Here is a 23078-nt window from a genome sequence, read left to right as displayed (position 1 = left end):
CCTCCTCCCAACGAGTACAAGTTCTATTTAAGAATCGAACCACTGCCTGACCCAACAAGAATAAAAAAGCACAGGCTGTCCTGCAGAGCCATTGGCCGCCATGTTTAGCCTGTAGCAAGCAGGAATAGTTTGTGGTTATTTGCTCTCTGTCTGTCTGTCTGCCGTCTCCTCAGCACCACTCACTCTGCTGTTATTTAGTCTCGCAAGTGGATCCTGTTGCAGCTGCAGGACAACAAGTCTGGGTCTGTGATCCCCTTTCACCGTCTCATGCCCAATTTATACCCCCCGGGGGCGCGCGGTGGCAGTCTGCGCCGAAAATAGCCGATCTGCAAGCTCCGCCACGCGCGGTGAGCTTGCAGATCGGCTATTTTCTGCACGCGACGCCGTCCTGTTCGACAAAGTATTAATCGTGCTTCACTCTCTCTTCACCCTCTATTTCTTGCCTCTTTAATTCTGTGCGTCTGCCTCTATTATTAATACCAAGTCGTACTTCTAATTTCAGCCGTACTATCTGTAGCATTTAGCTGTGAGAACGAGGGAGAGCAGTTAAAGAGATAGTTCACCCCCAAAATGACTTTTTTTCTATTGATTTCTTATCCCATGGAGACTTGAATTCATGGATATTTGTAGTTTTTGTCGGTTCCCGTAGGAGACACAAAGGAGACTCTTTGTGTCTCCTACTGTAGCCGCTGGTGGTCATCAAATTATTGGCTTAGGAATGTGACAAAAACAAAAAAAAACTCCATGAATTCAAGTCTCCATGGGGTGAGTAATCGATAGAAAAAAAGTCCTTTTGGGGGTGAACTATCCCTTTAACCTTTGCATTACAATCGCTGCTGTAACAGCTAGATTCATTGGTACTCCTGAAGAGGATAGAATTAGTTTTATTACGTGACTTGAAATTTAAAAGGAAATCCACTTTCATTATATGTGGAATTAAGACACTTTTTTGTTGTTGTTAAATGTCATCTATTTGTGTTAACCTTTTTTGTTTAGAAATGATGAATGACTTGAATTATATTTTAGGAAAGGTATTTTCTTTTTAGCAGATTCAAGGCTTGGGAAAAAGGACAGAATGTTCTGTATGTAGTATGAAATGGAGTTTGAAAAACAGAGTATTTCTATATTGTACACCTATGCAATGAATAGAGTATATGTCGTGTCCTATGAAGTCCATGTGGGCTGGTGGCACCATGTTTTTGGTGCATGACACAACAATAAAGACATCTATCTATCTGTAAGGAGAGAGAGTCAGAGGGCCTCTCTCTGTGTCGATCCTGTCACTCAATGAAGGGATTTGAAGCAGCAGCTCTTCGTTATACCGTGGCAGCACCTGAGCCATTTGGTGACAGATGCAGCGCAACATTTTAGTCACAAAATGCTCCGGTTGAAATGAAATCTAGGGTTTTGTAGTTAGAACCCAAAGCAGTTAGATGCAGACAAAACTTTGGGAGTGGAAAACTAAAGTTTCTTTCTGTACCAGTACTCGGGTAAACATACAGGAACGCATCTCTCGTGTCATTTTAAGATTTCTTTGGCTATTAAAAAAATTCAGATATACAAGCTCATAGCGCGGCACAGAGTGCCTCGCTATGAGCTTGTAGATCTGCTATTTTTGAAAAGTCATGAAAATTTGTGCAAATCTTTGAATATATATATATATATTTTTTTTTAAACAATTTTAAATAAAATCTTTGCTTCTGGGGGGTCCCTGGCAGGGACTTGCTGGCCACTGGGAAATGTGGGACAACTCCCGAACGGCCTGGTCCATTCCAGGCCGAACCAGGTCGGCTGTTTAAAAAAATAAAATAGCGGCACCTCTTCGTTATACCGCGGCACCTGAGCCATTTTGGTGACGGATGCAGCGTGCAATACCCCCATGTGCAGCGCTCACTGTAGTCACAAAATGCTCAGGTTGAAATGAAATCTAGGGTTTTTGTTAGGAGTTTTCTGGTTGGAACCAAAAGCAGGAAGATGCAGACAAAACTTGAGGAGTGGAAAACGAAAGTTTCTTTCTGTACCAGTACCCAGGTAAACATACAGTACCTGCTGTAGCCAACACAAACGGGCTACAAAAAAACTGACGAACCGACAAACACTCAAACAAGGAAACAGAGCGGTGTGTATACACACACACAGGGAAACTAACTAGACACAGGTGTACACAATCAGCACTGGATATGATGCTGAGGCACAAAGAGTGTAAATAAGGAACAAAATGACAGACTTTGACAGGGTCGGGTTACCATTTGAAATGTGCCTTTTTTTTTCTCTATACCACTAACGGTTATCTGAAACGGTTCCAATCCGTAAAACGGATAAATTGTGTATCTTCGCTGTCGGATGAAAACCTTGAACCATTACTTTTCAGGGGGAAAAAAATTACCTGTGTTCCAATGGATAAAAAAATTTAGTTATTATATTTAGTCACAAGCTCCTGTTGTTAATACTTTTTCATTGATTAGAATGTTTATAAAACCCACAGACTGTTGTAACAACTTTCAACTAAGCATATAGATCGGCTAATGATAATAATAATAATAATAATCTGACATTAATAGTATATGAAAAAAATGAAAATGAAATCTTGAGATACTGTTATAGGTTTCTGCCCGACAGCATCTCTCTCGGTCTCTCTCTCTCTCTCTTATATATACACACGCGCGCGCACACACACACACACACACACACACACACACACACACACACACACACACACACACACACACACACACACACACACACACACACACACACACACACACACACACACACACACACACACACACACACACACACACACACAATGAAGCAGCAGGGTAAACGGAGTGTTCTATTTCGGTCAGTGCATTGTAATGCTTGGTAGTGGGCACTGCCAACCGAGCTGGCATGGATAATGGATTGTAGTCATGGATGTTATAATGAGCCCGAGCCAACACAAGGCGGCTGCTGCCTGGCTGGCTGGCGGCTGTTGAAAAATAATAAATGACTGCTAGCCTTACGAATGTCTTCTGTACATCCTAAATGTGGACTAACCAGCCGGAGCCTTAAATCCGACATCAAGACGTGGTTAAAGCATCCAGCTGGAACCCAGAGAAAGAGAGAGAGAGATGACTCACTCTTAGCACTCTTTATGTTACTTTCTGCTTTTGGCTTTTGATCATCGGTGGAAGAAGTACATTACGATTTTCTACTTGAGTAGTAGCACTGCCACACAATGTAGAAATACAAGTTCAAAGTTTTACTCGGGTACAAGTACTGAAGTTACTGGCATCAATATATACTTAAAGTACCAAAAGTAAAAGGGATTCATTATGCTGCATGTCCCATTTCGAGTTTCTTTTTTCTCTTCTATTGTTTTATTTTTTTTCAAACGTTTTCTAAATTTGTCAATCGTTCAAAAATAGCTGATCTACAAGCTCATTTGAATCGACAAAGTATATGATAGGGCTTAATTGGTTAAGGTATGTTTTGTAATAATAATCTAAATCTACAAAGTAACTAGTAACTAACGTTTTCAAGTAAGAAGTACAATATTTGCCTCTGAGATGTAGTGGAGTAAAAGTATAAAGTATTGAAAAATGGACATACTCGAGTAAAGTTAAAGGACTTAAGTACAGTACTTGAGTAAATGTGCTTGGTTGTCTTACGCTACTGCTTTTTGATTTTCTTTTTGTGATTACTAGTGATTTCCTTGTGTCTGTGTATTGTACATCATGTACCTGGACTGATGAGAAACTGCATATTATTATTTATAGCCTCCGGTTGAATGATCTCTCTGGGCTGTGAGAGAAGATAGGCTGTACGCTGGGGATGGAAGTTTGGCTGTCACGCCCGCTTCTCCGTTTGTGAAACGTTTCATCTTTTAATTTCAGTTCTTTCCGCCGCCCTAACAGCTGCCGGCTCGCCTGCCTTTCTCTTCGCATGATTTCATGTTTTATTTATTTTATTTTAGTAATCTGTGGATAAGTGGTAGATTTAACAGTTATGCTGTTGTTGATTATTGTTGTGGTCTGGCTTTTGCTGCAACTTCTGTTTACTGTCTGGACACAACACCAGACTGTGGCTAACAACCTTTTCTTGATCAGCGGACCCCGATAATGTCGCAGTTCCATATTGGCACTGCCATATTTGACTTAAGTTGAACTTGTTCTCTTATTTTGCACCGAGAACGTTTACATTTGGAAAGCCTTGTTGCATTTATGAATGAACCCACGCCAGGAGATATGTGATGTTGTTACCTGACATTAGTTTTGGTGGAAAAAAGCCTGTATATATCGGTATCGGAATGTATATGTAATATACATATATATTTTTATTTTTAAAAGCGATAATTTTTAACTCACATCTTTGCTTCTGGGGGTCCATGGAACAACATATTTTGAGATGGGGGGGGGTCCGCGGCCAAATACATATCATTTTTGGTGATCTTTGACATGAAAACATTTGAGAACCACTGATTATAGCAACATACGTTTTTTCAAACAACTGTTAGGATTTAGAAAACATTTCTATGATCCCCAGAAGCAAAGATTTGAGTTACAAATGTTCGCTCAATATACATATATATTAAAAGATTTGCGCAGATTTTCATGATTTTTCTAAATAAATAGCAGATCTACAAGCTCATAGCACGGTACTCTCTGCCGCGCTATGAGGTTGTAGATCTGCTATTTTTGAAATAGCCATAATATAAGACAATGGTTAAAGTGGTTCAAATCTAAAAATGACAGATGCTTAATGGGTTAAGTAACAGTACCAAAGTAAATAGTAGTTACTTCATCACTGTAGTGTCAGACCACTGCCCCATGACATTGAGCAATGACAAAAAAAAAAGTAATGTTTACTTCCAACTGCAGGGTTCACAGCTTTATCCACGCTGTGTCCTCCGTGTCTGTGACCAAACTAACCATGCCAGGACACATAAACTGCCGCGTTGGCAGCTTCACACAGCAATAATAACAAGCCCTCTTCCGCGCTGTTGGAATTCTGCCCACACAGTAGTAGTAATACATCTTTCTTTTATGATCTAAAAATGTCTGTCCATGGTGGGAATTCTGTTTTGTTATGGATCTGGTATACTGTAGTTGCCCGGGCTTTTATGTAGGGGGAGGAAGATGGTGTCTCGTTTTTGTGGAAGCAGTTTGTTGCTCCTCTGGTTGGTTGGTCGGTCGGTCGGTGGCGAGAGAGGGGTTTGGAGAAGCAGTGGGTGGTGGAAAAAGTACTCAAATGTTTTACTCAAGTATGAGTATCAATACTTCAATGTAGAAGTAAAAGTCTTGTGAGCTTGTAGATCAGCTATTTTCAAATGTACGAAATGTGTATATAGGGCTGAAGTGGTTAATGTATGTTTGGTAGCACTTGCTATGCATCCTATGTGTATAACGCATCATGAACATACTTATAATGCATTATAATCTGCTCATAACCCTGTATAATCAGATTTATAAGAGCCCATAAATACTCATAATGCTTTATAACCATAACCATAACACATTATAAAGCTTGTTATAATGACTTATAAGTTCAAGTGTAAATACATTGTATTATGCTTATAACACTTGATGATTACATTTATAAATACTCATAACAACGTATAATGCAATCATAACACATTATACAGCATGTTATAATGACTTATAATGTCAAGTATTATAATACTTCATAATTGCTACCTACTTGGTAACACTAGCTATGCAACCCAAAATGTATTCTCATAGTTATAATCCATTATAATGAATCATTTTTTCACTGTTATAATGCGTTATAATCACAATTATAATTCATTATAAGTGATAATAAGGCATTATAACAGTGATTGAAATGCGTTATGACAGTGAGTATAAGGCATTTTAGACGTTATAATACAGCATTATTAAATGATCAGAAAGTAACAAATGGCCACTTATAATAACTTATGATCATAGTTTAATGCATTATAACAGTAATTATAATGCATTATAACAGTGATTTAAAGGCAATAAAAATGTAATAATACCACCTTATAAAATAATCATAATGTCACATATATGTTCACTTTATAATAACTTATAATCACAGTATAACTCCTTATAAGTGATAATAAGGCATTATAAACTTGATAATAAAGCCTTATAAAATGATCATAAAGTAACAAATGACCACTTATAATAACTTATAATCGTAGTATAATGCATTATAATAATGCATTATAATGGTTATGACACATTATAACAGTGATAATAAAGCATTATGAATTGATTATAATGGATTATAACTATGAGAATTAATTTGGGATGCATAGCAACTATTACCAATTTGGCAGCAATTATGAAGTATTATAACACTTGATACTTATAAGTCATTATAAAAGGCCTTATAATGTCTTATGGTTATGGTTATAAAGCATTATGAGTATTTATGAGCTCTTATAGATATGATTATACAGGGTTATGAGCAGATTATAATGCCTTATAAGTATGTTCATGATGCGTTATACACAGGATGCATAGCAAGTGCTACCGTATGGGTAGTAATAATAATCTCAATCTACAAAGTAACTAGTAGTAACTGAACTTTTCAAATAATTGTAGTGGAGAAAAAGCACAATATTTGCCTCTGAGATGTAGTGGAGTAGAAGTAAAAGTACTGAACATTGGAAATACTCCATTAAAGTAAAAATACAGCAACATTGTACTTAAGTACAGTACTTGAGTACATGTATTTAGTTACTTTACACCACTGTGGAGAAGATATGAGGGGTGGCTTTGATGAGGGAGGTGGTGTGGTTATTATTGTTGCACCGTTTTCATTTTAGAGTTCCTGTATCTTAAACTGTCAGCCTTATTTAACCACTTCAACTTAAACCATCAAGTGATTTCAAGGACCCACATAAAGGGCTGAACTATTATCGTTCACCATTGTCTTATAGTTATAGTTGTGGTTTGAACTCTGCCATCCACTTGACTTAGAACGACTTTTTAAAAACTATATACTGCACTGTATATCGTTATAGTTCTCGGTGTGACCGGCCCTTTACTCTGAGAGCGTAGAAATGGAACCAAATGGACCGTCCATTTGGTTCCATTTATACCCTTTCAGAGTTACAGACCTGTAAGGGTCCATTTGTTTGTAAACTCTGAGTTACAGACCTGTAAGGGTCCATTTGGCTCCATTTATATATGCTCTCAGAGTTGCAGACCTGTAAGGGTCCATTTGATTCCATTTGTAAACTCTGAGTTACAGACCTGTAAGGGTTCATTTGAAACCCCCTCAAGGACCCCCTGAGGGCCACTGACTTAAACCCTATACTTTGTTGACAGGGGTCCCCCAGGGGACTATACCCAGGGGTGTATAGTCCAGGGGACTATACACCAAATCGCTGAAAATAGGCGATCTACAAGCTCACATTGCGTTGTGACGCGATGTGTCGTTGTGCTCTTTACTTGTAAATCTGCTATCGAATATTCACCTCATGAGACATGGCCCAAAAATAGGGATTCTACGTTTCATGTGGTTTCCCAAATGTTTCTAAATTCTATTTATTTCAAAAATAGCCGAATCTACAAGCTCACAACACATGTGACACGTTGTGAGCTTGTAGAAGTGCTATTCTTCTAGGTTTTTGACCATTTTCGCCTACAATGACATGCCCGAAATAGGTTTAAGTGGTTAAACGGAAATAAACTGATCTCTCCTCTCCCTGGTGAATTGCTGGTGGCTTAGCTGCACAGTTTGCCTCTTAATTAAATTAAATACAAACATCCTCCTACCCCCTTCTAATTAACCATTATTCACACGGTGGCCATTTTGGCTCTTACATCATCACACTGAGCGGGGGTGAGAAAAGAAAAGCGTCCACGCCCCCCACCCCCGCCCCTCTCCCCCCAACCCCGCCCCTCTCCCCCCAACCACTGGCCCACCACCAGCTATTATCTACAGAAATAACTCACAAGAAGACAATTACATTTCTTCTCACACAGTATTTATATTGTCACGTTAGAAGATTAAAGCTGCTTATTTGAGAGAATGGCTCGAGGTGCTTCCGGTGGAAGAAGTTTATAAAACTTTTTTTTTTGCACCCGTGTGTCTTAGTTTACAAATTAAAATGATCTGAATGAAGCTCACATTCATAACAGTAGGTTTTAGAGAGTGCGCTCATTTTATTGGTTTGGCTAGAGAGACAGAGAGAGAGAGCGAGAGAGAGAGAGAGAGAGAGAAATAACTACTAAGCTCTGGCATGCTATTGAGGATAGATCCATAGTTCCATACCCCGGAGGCAGAATCCGAGATAAAAGACAGAAAGAGAATATAAGGCACATCAATAATTTTTTTCTTTCTCCTCATTTTCACTTTTTGCTGCGCTTGTAACATCTATCGTCTCTTGTCTGTCTGGGCGGAAACCTTGTATGTCCAAAAAACTTTACTTTTCAAGAACTGGAAACAAATTATTTCTTAAATAGTGAAAATAGCTGCTCTGCAAGCTCACGACGCGCCGCAATGCAGCACGTTGTCGGCTATTTTCACGACTTTTTCTTGCCACTCTTGTATGGGGAAGTAGGGCGTTAAGTGACGCAAACGCATAAAAAGTTGAAATATGGAGATATGAGGTTTCTGCCCGACAGCGACGATATACATAGTGCATAGTCATATCCTCATTTCCTCTTTCAGCTCGGGAGAATCATTCATTTTGTTTTATTTGACAATCGGGGTTCTTTAGTGGTTCCCAAACTTTTTAGCTCGACACCCAAAAGAGAAGTTGTATGTCCCCCCAGGACCCAAACTAATGAAAATAGCCGATCTACAAGCTCACATCACAACAACGCGTCGTGAGCTTGTAGATCTGCTATTTTCACTACTTCTTAAGTTATTCTTTTTTTTTCTAATTCATGGAATTTCTTAGTTATTTATTTCTTTTCATTTATGAAAAAAAATAGATTGTTTTTTGTATTTAATTTATGAAAGATAATTGATTTTTTGGGGGATTTTTTTGAAAATCTTTTGAAATAATTAAAACAAAATGTAAGAAACTAAAAATTAGGGGATATTTACTCACAGTGCTTAAGATTATTTTCATACCCATGTATGAAACAAGTTGTACGGAAAACACAACAACAAAACAAGATGAATGGAGGATGGGAGGAAGACGTGGGAGTTGACATGATAGCAGAGGCCCAGAGGAGTCAGTGAGTGCGAGGGAGGGAGGCATCCTGTCCTTGAGTCTGTGTAGTTTCACCTTGCAGTCTGAAGAACATCTTCATGTGAAACCACAGGAGAAAACAACCTGCATGTCCCCCAAAACCTTCCCCAAAGTCTTTGAAGTCACTCTATCTTTAGATAGTTTGATAGGTGCTTGTTATACTAATGCACGTGTCTAGAGAAAGAGATCAACCAGGTGCTCAAAGGAGATAAAAAAGAAAATGGAGTTAAAAACCTAGATTGGTGCTTCTAGGATTAAAATAGAGTTAAAACCCTAGATTGGTGCTTCTAGGATTAAAATATAGTTAAAACCCTAGATTGGTGCTTCTAGGATCAATGGGAACTATGACTTGGGAAAAACAGATCCGAGCACTCAAAAATGAACGGACTAGAGGGCGTAAAAGTACTTTACCCATTCAATCCGTGAAAGCATCTGTGTCATTTTAGATTAATTTGGCTTTTAAAAAATAGCAGACATACATGCTCATATACCGAGTGCAGCGCTATGAGCTTGTAGATCTGCTATTTATTTTTTTTAAATCGTGAAAAGTTGTGCAAATCTTTTAACATTTGCACAAAATCTTTGAATATCAAGATGCCTCACGCTACAGAAACCGGAGATAGGCTCATGCCCTATGGGCCTCACGGCTCGGCAAGGCTTACTTATGTTGATGAATTGAATACATAGGACCACAATGGAAACAAGTCCCCAGGAGTTTTTTTGTGTCATCCTTTCAGCCGTAATGTCTTACTGTGCCACGTGCTGTTTTACATTTCTGATTAACCCCTTTAAGACCTGAGGCGAGTCTTTAAAATGTTTTCTATTTCCTAACAGTTTTTTGAAAAAAAATCTAAAAAAAATGTTTTCAAGATTTTTCAAAAATAGCAGATATACAAGCTTGTAGCGCGGCACTCGGTGCCGCACTATGAGCTTGTATATCTGCTATTTTTGAATAGCTAAAGAATTCTAAAATGACACAGATGCGTTCCAGGTCTTAATAGGTTAACAAAGTATTCAATCAATTGCAAAACAAGTTTATTGTGAGCTTGTAGATCTATCACGGTACTCTACTGGATAGCAGGCCTGTGTGGGAGGAACCGCAGATCTACATGTTCATTGTGAACTTGTAGATCTATCCTGTGTGCCTGTGGGTCTGGGAGGATGCGGGTAAACTGCCAACTCCCATTTTTCTGCTCAGATTTCCAGACATCTGTGTTGACCTCATGTGACCCTCAAAGGAAGAGCTGTAGGCTGTTTTAAGTGTGTAATACTAGAGCCGGTCTCCAGAGCGAGGGAACAGGGGATGATGTCATGAAAAGAGGGAGGGAAGGATGGAGAGAAAGAAAGAGAGGAGTGGTTCCTGTTTTTCCCTCCTCAGCTTGCCTGTCTGAGGGCAGCAAACCAGGCTCATCGATCAGCTGAATAGTTAATGGAAGCTATTTTTCTTTCTCAAGCCTGATTCATAATTTATTTTAAGGTAGTGTCATTTGAGAAAAGGATCTACAATTCTAATTGATTCCATTGACATTTGCGACGTGTTGTCAATTAGAATAAATTGGATAATTTGTTGCATCAATTTGTTGATATATAATAAAATAAGAAACATAAGATTATACAATGAATTCAAAAAGTAATTGATAAAAAAAATAATTATGAAAATAATGGATAGTTGTATTCCTACTCTGTGAAAAATAGCAGGGAGAAATAAGACATATCGTCATTGTCGGGTGGAAACCTTCTATGTCCAAAACGGTTACTTTTCAGGAAATGAAAACTACAAAACAGCCGATGAGCTTGTGGATCTGCTACTTTTAATGCTTTTTTGTGTGACGCCGTTGTATGAAAAAAGCCTACCTACAAGCTCACAGCGGCATCGCATCCTGCGAGCCAATAAGCTCAGTTACAACATGGAGGATATGGCTCCTTCTCTTCTGGTTCAGCAGCACTCTTGATGTGATCGGCTGATGTGTTGTGCGGTTACCGCTCAATTCCTTCACCTCCCACACATCCCATAATACTGCCTCCTGTTCTCTCTCTCTCGCTGCCATTGCAGGCATTGCTGTTTTATTTATTTATGTTGTGATGTGATCTGGCTGCAGAGGCAGCAGCAGCAGCGAGTAGGGAGACGTGTTCATCTTCTCCTTATTAGCACTGAAACGCCAGAGGGAGAAAAGCAGTGTTAGAAAAAGTACTCAAATTGTTTGACTTTTTTGTAAAAGTATCAATACTGCAATGTAGATATACTCTGTTACACGTAGAAGTCAGTATTCAAAATTTACTTGAGTAAAACTTCAAAAGTATTGGTATAAAAATGTACTTAAAGTACAAAAGTAAAAGTAATCATTAATGTGAATGTCCCATTTCACAAGTTTTCAAATGTAGAAATTGTATAAAAATCTTTTGAAAATAGCTGATCTACAAGCTCACAATGTGTCGCGATGTGACACACTGTGAGCTTGTAGATCGGCTATTTTCAAATGGACGAAATGTATGTATGTATGTGTATATATATATGTATATATGTATATATATATATATATATATATATATATATATATATATATAGATATGTATATATGTATGTATTGTAAAATAATAAAAATCTACAAAGTAACAAGTAGTAACTAAAGTTTTCAAATAATTGTAGTGGAGTAAAAGCATTTTACTCCACTACATTTAATCAATATCACTTCAGTTTAACCACTTAGACCCTCTAGTAAAATGGACCTGAGTTGTACTGTACGTTGGTGCGTTCTTTTTCGATCTACTGTACAGTGTACACCAAACCAAATCTCTTTGGCAAAAATTGCAGATCTGCAAGTTCACAGCGTGGTGTTTTTTTTCTATATTTTTTCAAGATTTGTTTGGAAATAGCCGATCCACAAGCTCACAACGCGTCGTGATGCGACGCTTTAAAGAGGTACAAAGTGCGGAATATAGTCTTATCTTTTGGGCTTGTTATCATAGAGCTGGTTGCTTATTTCTCTCGCAAAATCTGGCAACCCTTCTGTTGGTGCTTAGTGTTTTTCAACTGAAGGGATGCAGTCTGTTTGGTCTGTTTTTTGGACGTCGTCCAAGGTTACATTCTGTTGAACATTTGCCGAGCGGTGCAGCTTATCAATATCAATGTTAGGACAAGTGACCATTAAAAAGAGAGCAGTGCCGCACACTGTGTTCACTTACATAACAATTTTATTGATACGACTTGTTCAGTCATCTGACCTTAATCTGAATAAACAAAAGAAACACCTCGTATGGGGGACCAGGAGAACAATGTCCATTGTCCAATCATGGAGCCGGGCAAATCAATTGGCACAATATGGTCAATCAACACAAAGAGTAGAACCCATCCTCTGGGTAGCTCAGTTGGTAAAGCTCTCGCCTTTGATCCATAAGGTCATAAGTTCGAATCCCGGGCACCGTCGAATTAGTGAATGAATAGAGTTAGTTATATTATGTCTCTACAATCGGCATTAGAACATCACAACTCAATGCCAAAGTCCAGTGGTGGAAAAAGTACTCAAATGATTTACTTAAGTAAAAGTACCAATACTGCAATATAAAAAATACTCAGTTACAAGTAAAAGTCCAGAATTCAAAATTTACTTGAGTAAAAGTACAGAAGTATTGGCATCAAAATGTACTTGAAGTACCAAAAGTAAAAGTACTAAAATATTTGAAAATAGCCGATCTACAAGCTCACAACGCGTCGCGATGCGTTGTGAGCTTGTAGATCTGCTATTTTCAAATAGCCTAGGTATAAAATGGGGCTGAAATGGTTAATGTACGTTTCATAATGTAATAATTTGTATCTGAAAAGTAACTAGTAACTAAAGCTTTCAAATAATTGTCGTGGAGTAAAAGTACAATATTTGCCTCTGAGATGTATTGGAGTAGAAGTAAAAGTATTGGAAATTGAAAATTCTCAAGTAAAGTACAAATACCTCAAAATTGTACTTAAGTAAATGTACTTTCCACCACTGCCAAAGTCATACATAATCTTATCCACGTCTGAAGTTTGAAAATAATTAATAAAATGTTGAATAATCTACAATTCTCAAAAATAAAAATAGGCCTCCCTCAATGTTATGTAGCCAGCAGAGCATGTAGTTATAGCAGCAGTGAAAGGTGTCCTCCATCTCTCCTTGCTTTTAAATGGCGTGTGTTTAGTACCACGAGCACATCTCACTCATTCCTCATGCAAACACATACCCTGCTGTGAGTACAGTCCCTAGTCTCTAACTTAAGTTTCATAAGACTCTCCATACTTTATAACGGGGGATCTTCAACGTTTGTCAGGCCAAGGACCCCTTAGCTGAGAGAGAGAGAGAGAGATGAAGCAGGGACCACCACTACATATTGGATTCATGTTAAATGTAACGACATAAACCCTCGATACTTTGTAAACTTAACCTTTGGCTCGATACTTGGTCTGCTATTTTTTTCCCCCTGTACAAACCTCTTCAAAAAATAGCCGAACTACAAGCTCACAACGCGTGAAATAAAGTCCCTACTATCACACAAAGATTTGGTGGCCCCCCCTGCAGTATATCTGAGAACCTCTAGGGCATTGGTTCTCAAAGTGGGGTCCGGGGACCCCCAGGGGTACTTGAGGGGGTTCCAAGGGGTCCCCAGAAAAATGTGTAAATATAGCATCAGAATAATTATGACCTTTTATACTTTGGCTATTCAAAAATAGCAGATATACAAGCTCATAGCGCGGCACAGAGTGCCGCGCTATGAGCTTGTAGATCTGCTATTTTTGAAAAATCTTGAAAATGTGTGCAAATCTTTGAATATGTATTTTTTAAAGCGAACATTTGTACACAAATCTTTGCTTCTGGGGGTCCCTGGAACAAAATATTTTTAGATGGGGGTCCGCGGCCAATTATATATCAATTTGGGGGTCCCTGGCATGAAAAAGTTTGAGAAGCACTGCTCTAGGGGTCCTAGGACCCCCTGTTTAGGACCCCTGCCTTGTAACATTACAGTTGACACAAACAGACTGCATGCATGCACTCACATGCAGACACGTGCTGCTGGTATTCAGATGAACATACCTTGGTGGTGGGAGACCCTGCTAGACTAAACACGTGTGTCTACATGACTCATCATTATTATCACCAGAGCTCATTATTATAGATGCTTGCATCTACAGTGCGTGCTTGACTCTAGTCCATTAACCCATTGAGACCGGGAAAGCATCTGTGTCATTTTTTGACGACTTTGGCTATTAAAAAAATAGCAGATATACAAGCTCATAGCGCGGCTTTGAGCTTGTCGATCTGACAAACATGTTGTGAATACTTTTTTTCATGTCAAGGACCACCCAAAATGATATGAATTTTGGCCGTGGACCCCCATCTCAAAATATTTAATTCCAGGCTCCTCCCAGAAGCAAAGATTTGAGTTCAAAATGTTCCCATGAAAAAAATACATATTCAAATATTTTGCACACATTTTCATGATTTTTCAAAAAATGGCAGATCTACAAGCTCATAGCGCGGCACTCGGTGCCGCGCTATGAGCTTGTATATCTGCTATTTTTTGAATAGCCAAAGAAATCTTAAAATGACACAGAGGCTTTCCCGATCTCAATGGCTTAATGTCTCTCTCTCTCCTCTCTCTCTCTCTCTGTGTCTCTCTCTCACACCTCGACGACGTGCCCACATATGGAGTGGAGAGCGGCGAGAGCAGAGAGAGAGGAAGGTGGGAGGGAAATGGGAATAGAAAGGGTGGAGGTTAGAGGAAAGATCGTAATTGGGATGACATTTTCTCTCCCCCCCCCTTCCAAAAAAAAGGGACCTATTCTAATGACTGGGTGGGCGAACCACCACACACCGTCTAAAGGTCACACTTCCTCAGGTCTGTGGGTGTGGTGGTTGTTTTGAAAGAGAGAGAGAGAGAGAGAGAGAGAGGGGGGAGAGAGAATGTAAATTCATACACACAATTGTGTATGCATTTGTGCTAAAGTCAGGTCAATGCCTCAGCCCTAATTGCCGTTTCTCTCCTGCCCGAGCCGAAGCTTTTATCGTCGTGCGATTTTTTTTTAAAGGCGATGATGATGTAAAATGGAGTGGTGGTGGTTAACTTAACGCAGACTCAGCAATATTATAAATATGCATCAGTGGCAAAGCAAGCAGCTTGCCGATAGCTATGCAAGAAGCACCTTTGTAACAATAAACAATAGAACTGGGACGTTCTACTGTTAAATGCATTCAGCGCCTTCAGCCCCCCTGGTGCACTGAACTCAGTTTTACCTTCTACTGAGCTGTTTCCCAAACAGCGGGTCGGGACCCATTTCTGGGTCACAAACTAATTTGTGACCCAGGGGATATTTACTCCAAGTAAATATCCCCTTTTATAAATATATATTTCAAAAGATTTTCCCCTCCCCAAAATCCAGAAATAAATAAATGAAATTTTTCACAAGAATTTGATGAATTTAAAAACAAAGAAAAAAATTGAGAAGTACTAGTTGAGTAATTGAGAAAATAGCCAATCTACAAGCTCACAACGCGCTGCATCGCAACGCGTTGTGAGCTTGTAGATCTGCTATTTTCACTAGTTTGGGTCCTGGGGAGACATAATTGTCTCCGCCAGGCTGAAGGCATGGCCGGAGACAATGTTTTCGCCCCTGTCCGTCCGTCAGTCCGTCCGTGTGTCTGTCCGTCCGTCCGCCTGTCTGTGACCACCTAATCTCCGGCACCATTGGAACGATCCGCGCGATCACGCATGGCCCAGTTGTCCTCATCTACTAAGTTGCCTTGTTTTATGATAATGTTAAAGAGCTTGATATACTCAAAATATAAATCCGTCTTCATGCTTACTTCAAAGGGAGAACATCCTGCGCAGTTTACCTTTTAAAATATTTTATTGCATTTCTTTTGCTGGGGGGGAGTTTTTTTTTATATTTTAGGGGAGGGTGGGGTGTTGCTTTCTTACTGTTGTGGTGTTCTTTCTTGTATAGCATTTTTGCAGGGGAGGGGATGGTGGGGGGGGGGTTATTAGTGTCTGTGTTTGCAGATGAGACATGATGTGCGTTAACAAAAAAGAAAACAATCTTCATTTGCTGCACATCAGTGTATGATTGGCTCCCTGCAGTGTGCCTTTGATTAGATGAGGAGCTAGCAGTACAGTAGCTATAGAAACTGAGAGGCTCCAAGCTCCTTCTGTCTGCCTTCTGTCTGTGTTCTTGAAAGGAAGGCCACTCTGCCTTTTCTGTCTCCCTTCTCTCTCTCTATCTCTCTCTGTCTGTCTGTCTCTGTGTCTGTCTCTCTGTCTCTGCCTCTCTCTTGTTCTCTCTGTCTCTCTCTCTCTTTCTGTGTGTGTGTATGTCTCTCTCTCTCTCTCATTCTCTCTGTCTCTCTTGTTCTCTCTCTGTGTGTGTGTCTCTCTCTCGCTCTCTCTCTGTCTCTCTCTGTCTCTGTCTCTGTCTCTCTCTCTCTCTTAACCACTTGAATCCCAGCATCCATATCCAAAATAGCATATCTACAAGCCTTTGTTGTGAGCTTGTAGATCGGCTATTTTTGACGAAGAGATTTGGTGTAGATGGGAAAAAAGCGGTCTAAGTACAGAGCCAAGGACAGTTTACCAAGTCTGGAGGGTTTTTAAGTGGTTAACCTCTCGCTGTCTGTCATCTCTCTCTCTCTGTCTGTCATCTCTCTCTCTCTCTCTGTCTGTCTGTCTGTCTGTCTCTCTCTGTCTCGGTCTGTCTGTCTCTCTCTCTATATCTCTCTCTCTCGCTCTGTGTGTTTGTCTGTCTGTCATCTGCCCCTCTCTCTCTCTCTCTCTCTCTCTCTCTCTCTCTCTCTCTCTCTCTCTCGCTCTCTTGATCTGTCACTTTCCTCCTCTCTCCCTGGCTGGCTCCCTTCTGCCTAACGAGGCACCATGGGACTTGGTGGAGGGAAAATTCACTCAGAAATGTGTGTTGACGGAACCAAATGAGTGGATGATTCAACTTAAGATGGTTTTGCAATGTAATAATAATACAACATCTGGAGTGACAGACCGTTACTCACCAAGGAGTCTGATAGCCTTCCTCCATCATCTCCAGGCTCCACTACTAACAGTCAGCAACTTCTCTCTTCTTTCTCGGTCTGCCAGTACGCCTGCATTGCTCTCTCAAAGCTCTACAAACTGATCAAGTATGCTGCAGCGTGCCTGTGTCTTCAGTCTCCCAAAAAATGTGTCTCTCTCCACTTACTTGCACTGCCCTTCACTGGTTCCCTATAGTTTGCTGCTCGCATCCAATTCAAAACACTGGCGATGATGACCTACAAGCAGCGTTGCCAGATTTGGCAAGAGAAACAAGCGGCCTGTTTTTCTATGAAAACAAGCCCAAAAGATTACGTTTTGCCACTTTACGTCAGCTATTTGAAAATACCAGATGTACAAGCTCACAACGCGTCGAATTTGCAAAAAAAAATCACGATAAAAAAACAAATTGCAGATGGAGCCCATAGGTAATACATTCGGAATAATTCTAACGCATATTTTTGCATGTGTACTCAATGTTGTATCACAGGTTGCTTTTATTAAGTTCTGGTCAGAATGTCAGCTTGTGTTTGTGTGTGTTTGTGAGTGTAAATGTTGGTGTGTGTGTGAGTGTGTAGCAGTTGATTTACTGTCATGTCGAGCTAATTAATGCAGTGAGGAGGATTGGTGTATTGCACCATATGGACAGAACTATGATGTGTGTCCCAGTTCTCAGGTTCATGAATTACTCACAGACCTGGAACGTCGGCCAGCTCTCACCCACGCCAATTCACTGCCATGATACTGTACTTACTATATAGATAATTATCTAGGTCAGTATTGGAGCCTGTCCGATGCCAGGTTTTTGGGTCTGTTGCAGATCCCGATCTTTGGAAAGTCCTAAACCTCTTCAAAAAGAAGAGGACTCTGCTTCTACATGCTATTAACAAATGCTGGTGAAAGAATGCAACTGTAGAGCTGAAACGCTGTTATATTGACCTGAAATCCTCATTCCTTAATCACAAATCTTTGGGATTTTCTTGCGAAATAGGACAATGTGCTTGTGGTTGGCAGACATAGACATGCCACCACCGCTCAGGTTGGCAGACACTTTGCATGATGCCACCGGTCTGTGTCCAATCCACAGCATGAGGCTGGCGGACAGACAATCAGTTTACAGGAGAGACTTCTGGAAAGGAACAAGGCAAATAAGACGGTTGGATCAGCATAGATACAAGTTAGATACAGCAACAAGTCCTTCACCTGTTGTGTACTTGCTGTGCAACAGCTTAGATACAACAAGCCCTTTACTTGTTGTGATTATTGGAAAGGAGTAGCCTAAAAGAATGGGGATACAAAAACCGGAACTGGTAAAAAAAGAGGAAATCTTGCTGAGATTGTGTCTATATTCTTTGTATTATAGCGTCTCTGTCGGTGGAAACCTCACTATATCCAAAACTCTTACTTTTCAGAATTTGAATTAAAAAATGGCAAAAGTAGTAGATCCGCAGGTTCGAAACGCGTCACTTCGCGCCGCGTTTCGAGCTTGTAGATCTGCTACTTTCGATGCTTGTGTGAGACGCTGTAGTATGATCAAGTAAGGGCGTTGATTTACGAAAAAAACACAAAAAAGAGATAGAGACAGCGACAATATATTTGTATTGATTTAGATGGGACAGTAGTAGTAGAGTTACAGGTCTCCAGTCGAACCAGGGATGCTGAGATTATGTACAGTAGGACAGTGGTTCTCAAACTTTCTCATGTCAAGGACCCCCACATCAATATGTATCTGGCCGCGGACCCCCATCTGAAAAGGTTTTGTGACAGGGACCAGAAGAGAAGATTTGTGTAAAAAAAATAAGAAATCTAAATTATAAAAATCTTCTATATTTTTCAAAAATCTTCAAAAATAGCAGATTTACAAGCTCACAGCGCGGCACGAAGAGCTTGTATTTCTGCTATTTTTGATTTTTTTTTTAAATGGATGAACAACATATAAATGGATGAAGTTGTTAAAATGATTGTGATGCTATGTTAATTACTTTTGCTGGGGACCTCCTGGGACCCCCCCCCCATGGACCCCTGGGGGTCCCCGGACCCCACTTTGAGAACCAATGCAGTAGGTCGGAGACGCACTATCCGGTCAGCTACCGCCACACGCCAATCAGTGTGTCTATTTCTGTCGTAACTGTAGATGTGAGTTGGCTGAAGGCTAAACTCCCTGTTGTACCAGTGAGCTGTGATAGCTCTGTGCCTCATGGGTGTCCAGTCTGTCCACTACATCCTCAAATCATTCCGAACAGCCCGACTATTGTGCAAGGATATCGTTTGTGGACATCCGACACCATTATAGCACAGCCCCCGCATAGGCCTATAGCTCTGCCAGCTAACTGTGTGTGGCCCATTGTGTCCCTGGATCACCAATTTCCCTGACAGACATGGAGAGAGAAGTGAGGCTGAACATCCCACTGTGAACTAGTCATAGTGACCAGTAATGGGTTTACAAAATGGAGCATAAAAATGTGTTCTTTCTTCCTTTGGGGGTTTAGGTTGATATGACTCGCAGCAGGGTGAATGCTGATTAGCTTGCCCAACTGCTGCTGTTAACTACATTCAACCTGGCATCCCTGTTTTGGGCATATGTCATTATACTGTAGGTGATGCCAATCTAAATACCGCAGATGGTAGATTGGCTATTTTCGCCATGTGACACCTTTTAAGTGGATTTTATTCTGTTTATTTAAGAGCTGGAGAGACAGGGAAACCCCTGTTACTGAACAAACAGTCTATATCAATGACTACTATCAGAATATAGTGCTTTAACCTTATCACTTATCCATACCTTTAAGTACATGTATATATTTTTTACATCTCATTCCATTTTCTATACCCAGCTCTTGCTGGGTAGAACCTTCCCGTTACTGATGGCTACTTTAAACCTCCCCTCTTGTCCATGGATAACTCCACACGGCCTCAGGAGTTATCAGTAATTGCAGGAGTTATAAAAAAAAAAGTCTGGAAAATATGTGGTGGGAGTTGTGGGAACTTGTGTTGTGATGCTGTACACAGAACTGCAAATTCACTCCCAATTTTATGCCAGATGGTATGAAGACTTGCCTCTTCAGACTCCACCTCACCCCTAATAGCACTCCTCTCTCCCTGTATCCCTTCTTGTCACCTTTATGATATAATACATGGGTTCTTAAAGTGGGGTCCAGGGACCCCCAGGGTTCCTTGGTGGGGTACGAGGGGGTCCCCAGCTAAATAAGTTAATATAGCGTCACAATCATTTTAACCATTATTGTAAACATTAGCTACTCAAAAATAGTAGCCGCGCCATGAGCTTGTAGATCTGCTATTTTTGAGGAATCGTGAAGATTTCCGCATATCTCTGAATATATACATTTTTTTGAAGCCAACATTTGTAACTCAAATCTTTGCTTCTGGGGGTCCCTGGAACTACATATTTTGAGATATATTTTTGGTCCCCGGCCAAAATACATATAATTTTGGGGTCCTTGACTATTTCAATGACGTCACTCGCACGCACGCCACGCAGTGCGCACGCACATGTATTTTTACTTTAATAATGTGCGATACATTTCACTTAGGTTTACGAGTGCATAAATGGATAGTTTTTACCTTGCAGACGTCCCCTCTGTAATTTAGTTCATGAATCCATCAGCCACTGTTATCCAAACGTTCTCTTTGGACTGCTTCAGAACATCCGACAGTACTTAGCTTAGGTCACACAATGGACCATTGATATGTGCGTCCAGCCGGGGTCATTCCTATGTTGATTCACACTGTTGACACTCGGCAGCTTTTGTAAGCTTTGGTAAGAGGTGTGAACTGTGAATGGTTGTTTTTGACCGATAACGTGAGGTTGAGACGCACTTTCACGGGTACGCGCGTGCATTGACTAGGGTTCGTGGTTCATGCTTACTCTGATCTCGCACTTAAGAGTGTCTGCTAAATAAGGGTGACCAGACTTCCCAGTTTGGCCCGGGATCGTCCCGCTTTCAGGCTGCGTGTCCCGAGTCCCGACGGATATCTCTAACACACTAATACAGTGGTTTCAAGGTTCAACCTTTTCCATGCCAAGGACCCCTAAATTGATATACATTTGGCCGCGGACCCCCATCTGAAAATGTTTTGTGCCAGGGACCCCCCAGAAACAAAGATTTGGGTTAAAAATGTTCGCTTTAAAATATATATATATAAAGATATGCACACATTTTCAAGATTTTTCAAAAATAGCAGATCTACAAGCTCATAGCACGGCACTCGGTGCCGTGCTATGAGCTTGTATATCTGCTATTTTTGAATAGCCAAAGCTAAGCGGTTAAAACGATTGTGACTCTATGTTAACTGATTTAGCTGGGGACCCCCTGGTACCTCCCCAAGGACCAATGGTGGTCCCCGGACCACTGGTTGAGGACCACTGCACGAATATGTCCCGGTTTTCAACATTCACTTCAGAATAAAAATGATAATAGTTGTTTCCAGTGGTTGCATAGGCGTTTATCATGTTCTTGTCATGTAAACATGCTCACCTAACCAATCGGAAAACGCGAACAAATGTATTGCGTGTCTGAATTCAACGCTGAGGCTGATGTTTGTCAATCAGTCGTTGCCTGTATGCAACACCTATCATGCGTGTACACGTGCGCGTGCATGAATGGGCGCGCGGCATTGGTAAGGGTCCCAGTTTGAGGGGTTGTGTATGGTCACCCTATGCTCAATGCCTAAATTGTAACATGTCTTTGTTTTCTTATTATGTTTGTGCTGCAGGACTTCCTGACGGACCTCATGATGTCAGAGGTGGACCGCTGCGGGGAGAACGAGCACCTGATCTTCAGGGAGAACACGCTAGCCACCAAGGCCATCGAGGAGTACCTCAAACTGGTGGGACAGAAGTACCTGCAGGACGCACTGGGTGAGTTGAGAGCAGGAGGAGGAAGGAGGGATGGAGGAAGGGTAGAGGCAGTATGGGACATAGATGTATATATTGTCTCTGTCGGGTGGAAAACTCCTCATATGTCCAAAACTTTTACTTTTCTGGATTCAAATTCAAATGTAGCAAAAGTATCAGATCTGCTACTTTTGTAAAAAAAAAAAACACAAACAGTTACACTAGAATATGGAGATAGGAGGGGCAGGGGCAAGCCGCCGTGCCTTCCAATGGCATGATTGCCCCTATCTACAATTAAAACCATCATAACTGAACTGAATTCTCAACCAAAGTGGTTTGGTTTGTTACAAATGTTAGATATGTTTATAATATGATATAGGATACTTGATGGTTACATTAAAAATGTGGGTTTTCATACCAAAACACCATATCTTTTAGTTTTAGTCTCAGGTTCTTATACAACTCGGGCGTATTTCTTGCTGTGAAGTTATGGCTAGTGTTCCCCTTGCCAATGGCCGTGACATTGAACCCCCCCCAGTGGCCAGTGTATTTACACATTTATGTTTATTGTATGGGGGGTACATGTTTCTTTGACGAATGGCCTATCCAGTTGGCAATTAAACAAAATGATCTCTCTCTCTAAAACACAGGTGCTTGTTTGATATCTCACAGTTTTTCTATCTGTTGTTGTTGTTGTTGTTCTCATCTGGCCATGCTTCTGGCCGTATAGTGTGTGCAGCTGTGTGTGAGACATGGAGGAATGTTGGGCGTGTGTGTGTGTGCGTGCAGACGTGCGTGCGTGTGTGTGTGTGTGTTTTGTGACATTTCCCCTGTCCCAGAGGCTGGAATAAGAACAAAGTGTTTACGTGACCTTCTGGCTGGCTGCGGGTCTTTCTATTGGAGCTCCACTTCCTTCTCCTGTCCTTTCTCTCTCTGTTTCCTGTGTTTTCACTCCCACCTCGCTGTGTGTGTGTGTGTGTGTGTGTGTGTGTGTGTGTGTGTGTGTGT

General features: G+C 40.6%; 1 protein-coding gene across 1 annotated transcript in view; it reads left to right on the top strand.

Annotated features, from left to right (window-relative positions):
* Nucleotides 1-23078, top strand: part of LOC308078746 (disabled homolog 2-interacting protein-like) — a 209859-nt gene that overhangs the window by 147273 nt on the left and 39508 nt on the right. The window contains exon 8 of the mRNA XM_080420079.1: nucleotides 21950-22094. Coding sequence (XP_080276205.1) covers nucleotides 21950-22094 — 145 coding nt within the window. The remainder of the gene's footprint in view (nucleotides 1-21949; nucleotides 22095-23078) is intronic.

Source organism: Gymnoscopelus braueri (assembly GCF_963280865.1).
Source record: "Gymnoscopelus braueri genome assembly, chromosome: 22".
In the NCBI taxonomy this organism is placed as follows: domain Eukaryota; kingdom Metazoa; phylum Chordata; class Actinopteri; order Myctophiformes; family Myctophidae; genus Gymnoscopelus; species Gymnoscopelus braueri.
The sequence above is the reverse complement of the archived record's forward strand: the minus strand, read 5'-3'. Positions and strand labels throughout refer to the sequence as shown.